General features: G+C 40.5%; 1 protein-coding gene across 1 annotated transcript in view; it reads left to right on the top strand.

Annotated features, from left to right (window-relative positions):
* Window positions 1-10,909: 10,909 nt before the first annotated feature.
* MTCL3 (MTCL family member 3) overlaps window positions 10,910-12,809 on the top strand; it is a 40,128-nt gene continuing 38,228 nt past the window's right edge. The window contains exons 1-2 of the mRNA XM_081828972.1: window positions 10,910-12,092; window positions 12,553-12,777. Of these exons, the coding sequence (XP_081685098.1) occupies window positions 11,001-12,092; window positions 12,553-12,777 (1,317 nt within the window). The 5' untranslated portion in view covers window positions 10,910-11,000. The remainder of the gene's footprint in view (window positions 12,093-12,552; window positions 12,778-12,809) is intronic.

Genomic DNA, 12,809 nt, shown 5'->3' with positions numbered 1-12,809 from the left:
CATGCAAGAGATTCTATTCTTATGACTGGAGGTGCCAGATTGTAGAAACTGCATTCTTTCAACATTTCTGCATAAGATCACACCATTTCTCAAAGTGATTGTACCAATTTATTATTATTATTATTTTTTTTTAGAGAGAGAACAGAAAGAGGGGTAGAGGAATAGGGAGAGAGAGAATTTTAAGCAGACTCCACACCTAGCAGGAAGCCCAATGTGAGGCTCCATCTCACGAGAGTGAGATCAGGACCTGAGCCAGTATCAAGAGTCAGAGGCTTAAATGACTGAGCCACCCAGGCACCCCATGATAGCACCAATTTATAATCCCACCAGACATATATAAAACTTCCTGTTGCTTCACATCCATTTGAATGGTTTCATCAGACATATTTCTCAAGATTTTATTTATTTATTTGAGGGGGGAGGGGCAGAGGGAGAGGGAATCTCAAGCAGACTCCACGCTGAGCACGGAGCCCAATGTGGGGCTCAATCTCATGACCCTGACATCATGACCTGAGCAGAAATCAAGAGTCGGACGCTTAACTGACTAAGCCACCCAGGCACCTCAAGACTTTTTAATATTTAAAAAAATGGTGGGCATGATATGGTAGCTCAAGTATGTTTATTTATATTTCCTTTTTTACTAATAAGGTTGAGTGTATTTTCTATGTTTATGGGCCCTTCACATTGTTCTTCTGTAATTGCTTATTCGTGTCTTTTGACCATTTTTTTTCTTTTGAGCTGTCAATTTTTTTCTTACTGATTTGGAGGAACACCTTGAGATATTCTGGATGCTAATCTTTTGTTGTCATATATTTGAAACTCTCACGACTTACCTTTTAACTTTTTTCACATTATCTTTTGATGAACAGAAATTCTTATGTTTAGGGACGCCTGGGTGGCTCAGTTGGTTAAGCGACTGCCTTCGGCTCAGGTCATGATCCTGGAGTCCCGGGATCGAGTCCCGCATCGGACTCCCTGCTCAGTGGGGAGTCTGCTTCTCCCTCTGACCCTACCCCCTCTCGTGCACTCTCTCTCACTCTCTCTATCTCAAATACATAAATTAAAAAAAAAAAGAAATTCTTACGTTTAATAAAGTCTAATATACTAACCTTCCTATTTGTGTTATGCACTTTTTGAATCTTATTTTTTTATCCTTCTTCATCCCAGACTAAAAAAATACAGTCTCCTAAACTTTTTTTTAAAGTGTTAAGGTTTTGCCTTTCATATTTTAGTCATAAATCCATAGTCAGGTGGTTTCTGTTTATGAGCCAATACTGTGATCCCATTTATTTTGTTTCCATAGACTTTGTCATTTGTCTTAGTACCGTTTATTGAATAATCCATCATTTTCCTGCTGACTCTAATGCCACCTCAGTTACTTACCAGCTCTGTTTCTCTAGTTTCTCTATCCCTGAGCCAATAACATACTAAGTATAAAGTTTAAATATCAATATCTTATAGGGCATGTTAACTCATTGTATCATGGTTATTGTTGACCCTGACACTTCACATATAAGAATCAAGTTGCTAAAGTTCAAAAAATAAATTTTGGGATTTTGATTGGCAATCTCTGAACTATAATAAACTATTAATTCTTTATTAATCAATTAGAAAAAAATATTTGGGATACTGAGTCCTCCTATCAACATTTATTAATGTCAGTCTATTAGTTGATTTAGGACTTATTTAATTTTTCTGAATAAGAGTTTATCATTTTCTTCAAAAAGGTATTACACATTCTTATTTCATTTATTAATACACATATTATCTATTTTGTAGTTATAATACATATCTCTTTAAATAATGTTATTGGTATAATGACATGGATTATAAGTTGATTCTTTTATTACAAAACAAACAATTCTCTCTCTCTCCCTAGTGTCAGTAATTTATCTGCATTCTTTAGGACATTTTTGGGGTCAATAATAATATCAATAATCTTATCATCTAAAGTGATTATTATTTTTACTTCCATTGCAATTCTTTTTTTTTTTTAAGATTATTTATTTGAGAGAGAGAGGGGGAGAACACAAAGGGAGAGTGAGAGGGAGAAGCAGACTCCCCACTGAGCAGAGAGCCCAATGTGAGACTCAATCCCAGGACCCTGGGATCATGATCTCACCTGAAGGCAGATGCTTAACTGACTGAGCTACCCAGGTGCCCGCAATTCTTTGTTTGTTTGTTTTTTTAAGATTTATTAATTTATTTTAGAGAGAGAGAGAATGTGAGCAGTGGGAAGGAGAGAGGGAGAGAGAGAATCTCAAGCAGACCTGAGCCAAGTGTGGAGCCTGACATGGGGCTCAATCTCACCCCCCTGAAATGATGACCTGAGCCAAAATCAGGATTTAGACACTCAACCCACTGAGCCACCCAGGCACCCCTCCATTGCAATTCTCAAACTAAATTTATCTTTTACTGTTACTGTGGAATCTCCAGTACAACACTGAATACAAATAGTGATAGTAGTCTTTCATGTCTTCTAATTTCCCAAATGAAACATTTTTAATAAATCATCAAGTATGCTGTTTGCTATAGATAGTTTTTGTAGATACACTATATCAAGATGAGAATGTTCTCCTTTATTCTTAATTTAGTAATATTCCATTATCACTATTTCTCTTCAATATTGTACCAGAAGTCCTAGCCAGTATCATTAAATGAGAAAAATAAATTTAAGGCAAAAGAATTGGAACGAAGAAAATTAACATCATTATGTTTACATGATGTAATTATCTACTTAACAAAATAATTCAACAAAAAAATTGGAAATGATAGAAGAATACAGCAAGATATGTGCATACATGTAAGGTCATTATACACAAGTCCATTGCCATTCTATACATTAACAACACGCAATTAAGAAATGTGCTTATGGATGGAACTAGAGAGTATTATGTTAAGCGAAATAGTTCAATCAGAGAAAGACAAATACCATGTGATTTCACTCATATGTGGAATTTAAGAAACAAAACAAATGAGCAAAGGTAAAAAGAGAGAGAGAGAGAGAGGCAAACCAAGAAACAGACTCTTAACTATAGAGAATAAACTGATTGTTACCAGAAGGGAAGAGGGTGGAGGGCTGAGACTAGGTGATGGGCATTAAGGTGCACTTGTTGTGATTAGTACTGGGTTATGTATGGAAGTGTTGAATCACCATATTGTACACCTGAAACTAATACTACAATGTATGTTAACTGGAATTTAAATAAAAACTTTAAAAAATGTGCTTAAAAGAAGACACTTTCAACAATAGCATTAAAATATCAAATACTTAGGAATGAATCTAACAAAGGATGTGTAAACTCTTTGGGAAAACAAAAAAGATTATTCAGGTTCAGAAAGACAATCTAATTGAATAAAAAGATGTACCATGTTAATGTAGAGGTAAAATTCATATCATAAAAATGATAAACCCTTCAATTGATTAATATGCAATCCAATGAAAATGCCCATAGAGAAAATTCATTACTAGTATTGAAAGAAATATCTAAAAAATGTATGCTTTTTCTGAAAATAGAAATTTTAAGATCTCTATCATGCATGAAAAATATGAGTTTGTGAGAAACATAGTAATTTTATTTATTTATTTATTTATTTATTTATTAAAGATTTTATTTATTCATTCAGGAGAGACAGAGAGAGGGAGAGAGAGGCAGAGGGAGAAGCAGGCTCCCGAGGAGCAGGGAGCCCGATGCGGGACTCGATCCCAGGACTCTGGGATCATGACCTGAGCCGAAGGCAGACGCTTAACCATCTGAGCCACCCAGGCGCCCAAAAACATAGTAATTTTAAAGTCTTTGAGTTATTGATCATATTGTTGCTTATTGTGATAAATATCTTCTTTATTTTAATTGAGGTATAGCTAACATATAGCATTAGATTCATTTCATGTGTACAACATATTGATTCAACAATTATGTACATGACAAAATGCTCACCATGATAAGTGTAGTTACCATACAAAATTATTACAGTATCATTGACTATATTCCCAATGCTGTACTTTTTATCCCTGTGACTCATTTATTTTACAACTAGAAGTTTATACTTCTTAATCCCCTTCACCTATTTTGCCTATACCCCCACCCTCTCCCCTCTGGCAACCACCAGTGCGTTCTCTGTATTTATGACTCAATTTCTGTTTTGCTTGTTTGTTTTGTTTTTTAGATTCTATATACAAGTGAAATTATATGGTATGTGTCTTTCTCTGTCTGACTTACTTCTTACTTACTTGTGCTGATTATCTTATATTTGACTCCTCCAACCAGGAGGTTGGCCTCAGTGGATCACATCAAATACCTCCATAGGTCTCTGGATTTAATTGGATCAGCCAAAAGAGACCCCCAGCAGGAGACCAGAGGCAGGGAGGACAGTGAGGTCATCTTGAGCTAATTATGTCAGCCAGTAGAAAATCACTGTTCTCAAGTGGCATGCTCTACACAAATTTATTTTTCTGGGTTCCAATGACCACTCTGTCCCCTCATCTTTTTAATACTATTGCCAATGGTGTCTCTCTCTCTCTCTCTGTTTTTTTTTTTTTTTTTTTTACAAAGTGTGCTGATAACTCCTCCCTGGTATTTAACCCCAAGTTATTGAAGTATCCATTGTGGTTTTTCCTATATCCAGTGTACATCTCATAAATAGTCCCATTGTAAATAAACCCTCTTCAAATTATCTTAAATTGAGTATGTCTGAGTGAACATTTACGTACAATAAATATCACAGTGAATAATAAATCAAGTCAAAGTAATCTAGGATCATCAGATAAAAGAGTACCCTGGGGCACCTGGGTGGCTCAGTTGGCTGAGCACCCACCTCTTAATTTCTATTCAGGTCATGATCTCGAGGTCAGGAAGGAGACCCACATTGGGCTCCATGCTCATTGCAGAGTCTGCTCAGATTCTTTCTCTCTGCCCCTCACCACTCTCATTCTCTCTCTCTCAAATAAATAAATAAAATATTAAAAGAAAAAAAAGAGCACCCTGATCTTTGCATAGCATATTACAGGATCCAAAACTTTAGTGACTAGACATTGAATAAAAACCTCACTGATATTTAAGAACAAGAAGAAAACAGGATAATAGAATATAAAATATAGGTGGCATTTTGCTTATTTTTCTATAACTGGATCAACTAAATATTAAATATTACTTTTGCCTCTTATTTAACAAATATTCAGGCATATAATAATATAAAAAATGAGCAGATCCATTTACCATTAGTAGAATCTTTGCTTGATTATATCTATGCAGAGGAGGACCCTTAGATACTTTTTTAAGACAGCGTGGGGGAAGGTAGGAGGCAAAAATTAAAAACTTGTGCTAAAATTTCCTAGTGAAATACATGGTAACTTAGGATGCCATTCTTGTTGGTCTGGCATAATGAGAATTAGCCTACTATCCTTATATTAGGTCAGTTTAATTATTGATGATGGAGGATTTAGAGGTGAGATAAAGGGTTATTAAAACACTGCTATAAAAAATTGACCATTTTGATATTAGGGGAAATTTAATGTAATCTTAAATATACATAGCATTTACATAATAACTAGCAGACTTATTAAAAATTTCCACTAAGATTAAGATCGAAATTTGTACTAAGTTGAAATCAAACTCTGACAGAATTTTGGCTATGGTGAGTGCCTAGACATTGGCTTGAATTACCAAGAGTGAATATTCATGAGCATTTATAGAAGTAATGCAACAGAATTTTGACTATGCAATACCTAACTGCAAACTTACACAACAGCAAATGCATGAGTAACTAAAGCATTCATAGTACAGTAGCAATTTCTGCCATTCATAAAGCAGCCTGAATCCAATATATGAATTGACTAGTTTTTGGTCACAGTGTTAAGTTACAACATATGTACATTTACTTTGAGAAATTGTAGCATAGAAATTAGGCAAAAGAGAATATATAGTATGGTTTGGGTAATCTGCATAGACATAAAAAGATGAACCAGATGTTTACAACCCAAGGAGCCTATGATTCATAAATCATTATCTAAAATGTAATCTAGAGAACAAATGCGGTTTGTGACTGCATACATATGTCAGTAAAAGTCAAGGTCAATCAGCCTTGATTTTTTTTTTTAACTCCTGGTATGAAAAAGAGGCATGTGGGAAGAATATAAAAAGCAGACTTGATATAAGAGAGGACCCAAGTTCAAGTTCTGATTGTGAAATTTAACTTAAATAAGTCACTTACCATCTCAAACTGAGTTACTCCATGTTTTAAGTGGAGAAAGTAGTATCTACTTCACAGTATTTTAAGCATACAAAGTGAAAGCGTCTCGCAACCTGTAAAGCTATATAAAGATACCTTTATAAGTTAAAGTCTTGAGAATCAAAGGGTAGATATTTTAAGCTATGTATTTAAGGACTTTGAAATTGAGACTTTAGCCTTCTTCCCTCGAATGAAGATGCACATCATGCTGTGCAACAGAGCGGATGATACATTATTACAGAATTAAAAGGTCAGTTGACCTGTCCGCTTCTGAAACACAGTAAAAATAATACTGAAGTTTTTCTAAATTCTGACAAATCTTTGAATAATCACCTTTGGGGTTTGCTTAATTGACTAAATATAATTTTAACTAGCAAATAAAAGAATAATTTTCTAGTTCAAAAGTTCTTATGGCATATTTACATGAGTAGAGAAGCATCTTAATATTGCTTATTTTTATTCTTTATTAATAGTCTTCAACCTTGAAATTACATAATACTAAATTATGAAATGACATATTTAAGCACAGTGACTACTTGATTTAAGCAGGCATGATAATAAATTCTTGGTTTTATTAGACTTTTTAAGTTATTAATTATACTGAAATAAATAATACTACCTTAGGAAAAAAACTGAAATATAGATAACTGAACACAGTACAAGTTCTTAGAGAAGTAGGACCAGGTACATTTATGTCCATAGACTATGTTTATAATATCATTATTTTAATTGTAAAGATCAATCTGAAAAAAATATTTTTATCCAATTTATCCATTTTGATTGAATGAGACCTGTGGATCTTGGTATTTCTTAAGGAAATTACAACTCAAGTTTGGGTACATAATGACAAGTTGTCTAATATAAATTCCAAATAAGTTGTGATTATATTTTATTTTGCTTTTTTCCCCCCCTTAGTTTTGTAGCCTAGTCGAGGTCTGAGCTATTCCTTATAGATGTCACAGATACCACATTTCCACTTTTAAAAACTACACAAAGAATTTATGGAAATTGTCCCAATTCCTTTCAATATGCTTGAGCCTCCCAGACAGGAAGTATTTGTTTTATCTTTGCATACTTAGCACCTTGGACAGTGCCAGGCATAAAATAGGCTCTTATCTATTCTAGAGCAGATGAATACATGAATGTTTTTGTCTTATAGATCGCTGGAGCTACTAATCACCAGGGCTTAAACATCTTTTTATTTTGCTGTAATTATGTTGCTTGTATGCAAACTATTCTTAAGTTGTTTTTATTACATTTTTAATGCAAGATGTTACACTCAGAAAATAAAATCTCTTGCACTAAAATTCATGTTAGCATAAAAAATAATATATTGACTTTTTACCTACAAAACCACATATTAATATGAGAAAAATTTGGAACAAAAAATACCCTTTCTAAAGCAGTGTTTACTTTTATTCTCATCTTCAAGTTCACCAAGGAATTCTTTGAGGTAGGAGGGAGACCTTCATACTAACCCTCCCTTCCCCAAAAAAAACTGGAAGGAAAAAGAATTTTCCAGTCGTATTTAAAAAACATTATTGTGGAACCGTATGGATTAGTGTGCATTGTAAAGACATATATTCTGAATTCCCTCTTTTCCTCCCTGAATTTCCTTTAATTTCCTATTTTATAAATACACTCCGTGATTCCTGTTAACCATATGCACTACAATAAAGATTATGGATTCTAGCAATTGCTTCTTGTATTCACAGTAGAAACTAGAACTTAGTAAAGGAAAGAATATATACCGAGGGCAACCTCGGCTGTAAACGATCTCTGTAAACCGATATTTATTCGGTTTGCACTAAATTGGTGGTGGTATCACAAGAGCCCTTTGTCCCTGGGACGGTGGGTCTGGCAACCATTATCTACTCGGGGAAGCGACGTCTGATGACTCCGCCCGGGCTGGGGGTGGGGAAGGTGCACCGCGTGGAGAGCTCTACGAGAATTAAAGTGAGCGAACAAAGAGAACTCCCAGCAGCCGCCCGCCAGCTCCTCGCAGCTGCATCAGGAGACGTCAGTCACGCCCGGAAGGCTGTTCGAATACGCCTCCCAGAGAAAAGAGCTCAAGTAAATAATTGATGGAGATTGATCCGCCCAGGACAAAGCTTTGCAGAAAACCAGTGGATCCGATTTCGAGTGGTTTTGGAATCCCCTGCCAAGTACAGGATATGGGAGCCCAGCACGGACTTTGAGTGCGGCTACGGATCTTCCATCTCGGGTGTGGCTCCAGCCTTTTTGTCTTCTTGCCACCTTCCCTATCACCCCCCGCCCCCCGGCCCGTCCCCGCCTTCGTCTCTTTCCTCTTGAAAGTAGCCTCTCTTTGGTTACTTCTACCCTATCCTCCCTTGCAATCCCGCCCTCTCCCCTGCCCAGTCCGGTGAGGTCAGCTCATGAATATCAGTGCACTTCCTGAGGAGCGTCTGGCACCGCTTGGTACCTCGCGCGTTCGCCTGCCCGGAGCCGCAGCTCCAGCCGAGTCGCGGCCCGCGGGAAGTAACCGGCTCTGGGGGCCGCCGAACCTTCACGTTAACGCCATTGTTTGGAGAAATCGAGTGGGTGTGGAACTGGGGCGAGAGGGCCCAAAGTCGTGCTCAGCCAAAAAGTCGCATATAATACTACGAAGTTAAACTTTCCTTGTCTTTAAAAGACAAAAAAAAAAAAAAAAAAAAAATTTAAAAAATAAACCCTGAGGTCGCCGGAGGATCAGAAGGAAAGCGCTGTTGATTTGCATCAACTTCGAAACATCGCGTCTGCAGAGAAGTGAGCAGTTCTTCTGGATTTCTAAAGGGATGGGGATGAGAGATGGGGTGGGTCAGTGGGCAGATAAAATATGAGATGAAAATTGTTGGTTTGTGCCCATCCGGGGTTGCTTGGTTGGCGATTTCCACGGGGGAAGCCTTGAAGAGGCACAGCATCTTGTCACTTTGTGAGAATCACGTGACAGCTTGGTACCTTTGGTTGTGGGAGCCGAGTTCCTGGAACCTGAGCTTTCTCCTGGTTTGGAGCTGTCTGGGGCCGAATTTAAACGTTGTCGGGTGGCTCTCAGCTCCTGAGTGATTATGCCTAATTCAAAACAAAAGTAAGGTTGCATTATTGGCAATATATTGGCAATATAGCTTGTTTAAGTGGTCCACATTATTGTGACCCATGCTGTTGAACTAGGCCAGACATTCTAGGAGCATGTGGCTCTGGAGAACATGTAGAAAATAAGTTGGTGGATAACTTTTTCCCCCTTAGTGACTTCTTTGTTCGCTATTATTTTTTAAACAGTTGGAAGGAGATCCCAAAAAGAGAAAGGTGCAGAAGGAAACTTCCAGTAATATTTATTCATAAAATGAGGAATTGCTGCATGTTCACTAAGTTATGATACTTAAAATGGACAATAACAGTAATAATCCTAGTAAAATAACTGGCAAGCATCTCCTCTCCTAATAGGAGGATTTTTTTTTTTTTAAGGAGAACTTTCTGCCTAGTCATACCCTTTTCAGTGCTTTAAAGAGAGATGATAGCTCTAAGGAAAAAACACCAAACTTACAGCTGATCAGGTAGCTGGATCACTAGGGAGAAGAACACAGGAGGCATTGGCTTGCTATTTTCCAGATTTTAAAAGCTAGTGATAGTTTTATCTTGGAGGAAATACACAATAGAGGCTTATGGTGCCACCATGAGTAAGGATGCCCCAGGTTTCTTGGGTGCAGGGTCATTCTGTCTCAGAATTTGGCTCCATAGGAGGAACCAGGCACTTTAAAAGTACAACTTTACCTCTGATATAAACTTTACCTATGATATATACCATGTAATAAGATGTTTAAAAATGAAAATATTTTCTATCTGGCAATTACATTTAAAACTAAAATGACTCACAAGAACTATAAAATTCAGATAAATGTGGAAGTCATCATCTATAATTTAAGAAATTGTGCAGAGCCGCCAATAAACTTTTCCAAAAGTATTTTAAAAATTATTTACCAAAGCTTAAAGAAGAACACTTTTAGGGTTACTAATAACTAAACCATATAGATGATTCTGAATGCCATTACTTTCTTAAACTGAAGTTGATTTAAAGTCATTCATTACTTTTATTTTAGTTCTAGACTAAAGGAAAATGGGTGCATTTCTCTAACCAAGAGCAACATTAAGAGTCAGAGCTGTCTGAGACAAGTACCATGTATCCACAGCAAATTTCCTCTAGGAACCTACATCATAACCCCTTTCCTCTAATTGAGAATAGTAATTAAATAAAATGTTCTCTACTAAACTGGGTTTTAAGGAGGAAAACCAAAGTTAAAAAAGCAGGGTATTCAACTCTAGCGTGTGGACATCTCCTTTTCCTTCTGAAGCTTCTTCCTGACTTTATCCCCTCACCTTTTTTTTTTTTAATCTCCCTTCCCATCAATTCCTTTCTGACCCATAGCTCACCATTGCCAGAACCTGCTACCGTGAGAATGTTAGGCTCAGCTGCTTTCAGATCATTATGGAGTGAAATGGAGACGGTGCCTCCCTGGGCAAAATGAGAATTGACTATTCTGCATCCTATTCCTAAACTCAAGGCTTTTATTAAGTGCTTTCCAAATGTCACGATTTTCTAGGGCTTCTCTTCTATGGGGAAATCACCCTTTGCTCTGTAACAATGCAGACATGTTGTGTGCTTCCCTTCTATTTCTATCCCAGATTAGAAAGGGAGGTTGGCGGATTTGAGGAGGGAAAAGAATGATCTGGTGATGGACCATTCTAAATCTCATCTGGTAGATTCTTCCTAGACCGCCATGAGTCAGCCACCGATGGGGGGCGCTGCCCCTGCCACAGCCACAGCTTCTGCGGCCGCCTCTGCCACTGAGGCTCGACTGCACCCAGAAGGCAGCAGCAGAAAACAGCAGCGTGCTCAATCACCTGCCAGATTAAGGGACAATTCGGTCCGACAGACGACCGCGACCACCCGGTCCCCCGTGGGGGCCGGCACTAAACTCAACTCTGTTCGACAGCAGCAGCTGCAGCAGCAGCAGGGCAACAAGACTGGGAGTCGCTCAGTGCCCCCGACCAGCGCCCGAGGAGGCGGAGGCGGGGCGGAGAAGGCTGCGCCCCTGGCGCCCAAAGGGGCAGCGCCGGGAGCTGTCCATCTCGCGGCTGGTGCTGAAGCGGCCCCCGCGGCGACCCTGGCCCCGGTGGGCGTCAGGAGGCCTGGCCCGTCGGAGGAGCCATCCCGGGAGCTAGAGCCAGTGTCCGCCAAACTCGGGGAACCCCCTCCACTCGGGGAAGGAGGAGGAGGGGGTGGGGAAGGAGGAGGAGCCGGCGGCGGCTCCGGAGAAAGGGAGGGGGGCGCTCCGCAGCCGCCGCCGCCGCCCAGGGGCTGGCGAGGGAAAGGCGTACGCGCTCAGCAGAGGGGCGGCAGCGGCGGGGAGGGGGCCTCCCCTTCACCATCCTCCTCTGCGGGCAAAACCCCAGGCCCCGGCAGCAGAAACTCCGGAAGCGGTGTTGTGGGGGGCGGCAGCGGTGGCGGTGGGAGCTACTGGAAGGAAGGATGTCTGCAGTCTGAGCTCATCCAGTTCCACCTCAAGAAGGAGCGAGCGGCAGCGGCGGCAGCCGCGGCTCAGATGCACACTAAGAACGGCGGCAGCAGCAGCCGCAGCTCCCCGGTCGCTGGCGCCCCTGCCATTTGCGAGCCTCTTGCAGTCCCTTCCGTCTCCCCAATGGCGGCGGCAGCGGAGGGCCCCCAGCAGAGCGCCGAGGGCAGCGCGAGTGGAGGGAGCATGCAGGCGGCGGCGCCTCCTTCGTCGCAGCCGCACCCGCAGCAGCTCCAGGAGCAGGAAGAAATGCAGGAGGAGATGGAAAAGCTGAGAGAGGAAAACGAGACTCTCAAGGTGAGAAGGGTGGGGGGAACCCGGTGGGGGAGGGGCGGTGTGGGCCTCGGAGGATTAGGGCGTGTCCCGCGAGGGTGAGAGGCTGTTAACCTGTTAGGGAGCCTTAAAGAGGGAAGGGAACAGGAAACCAGAGGAGGGGGCTCCTAGGCCTTTTCTAGATTTAAAACGGCCTAAGATTAGTAGCCTCCAGATCTTAATTTAAACCCAAATTTGGGCCTTCGTTTCTCTAATTATCATGGTTTGTCCCACTTTTTCATGGAGAGAGATAGAGTAGGAGAGTTCAAGAAGGCCCAAAGAAGGCCCGTTTTTCTAGTTTCTTCTTCATTCAGCTCTGTCACTCCTGTCTCATGGAGAGGGGCAATAAAACTGAGAATTTGGAGATGGAATGGGGTGCATACGGTGCATGTCCGGGTGGCAGGGGGCGAGGTTAATTTTGACCCGCGGCCTGTCACCGCCTCAGAACGAGATTGATGAGCTGAGGACCGAGATGGACGAGATGAGGGACACTTTCTTCGAGGAGGATGCCTGTCAACTGCAGGAAATGCGCCACGAGTTGGAGAGAGCCAACAAAAACTGCCGGATCCTGCAGTACCGCCTCCGCAAAGCCGAGCGCAAAAGGCTCCGCTACGCGCAGACTGGGGAAATCGACGGGGAGCTGTTGCGCAGCCTGGAGCAGGACCTCAAGGTCTGTGGAGCCGGGGCTGGGGGGAGCGCGGG

Source organism: Leptonychotes weddellii, chromosome 8, assembly GCF_054177405.1.
Source record: "Leptonychotes weddellii isolate Sample4059 chromosome 8, ASM5417740v2, whole genome shotgun sequence".
Classification (NCBI taxonomy): domain Eukaryota; kingdom Metazoa; phylum Chordata; class Mammalia; order Carnivora; family Phocidae; genus Leptonychotes; species Leptonychotes weddellii.
This window is presented reverse-complemented; position numbering and strand designations above follow the sequence as displayed.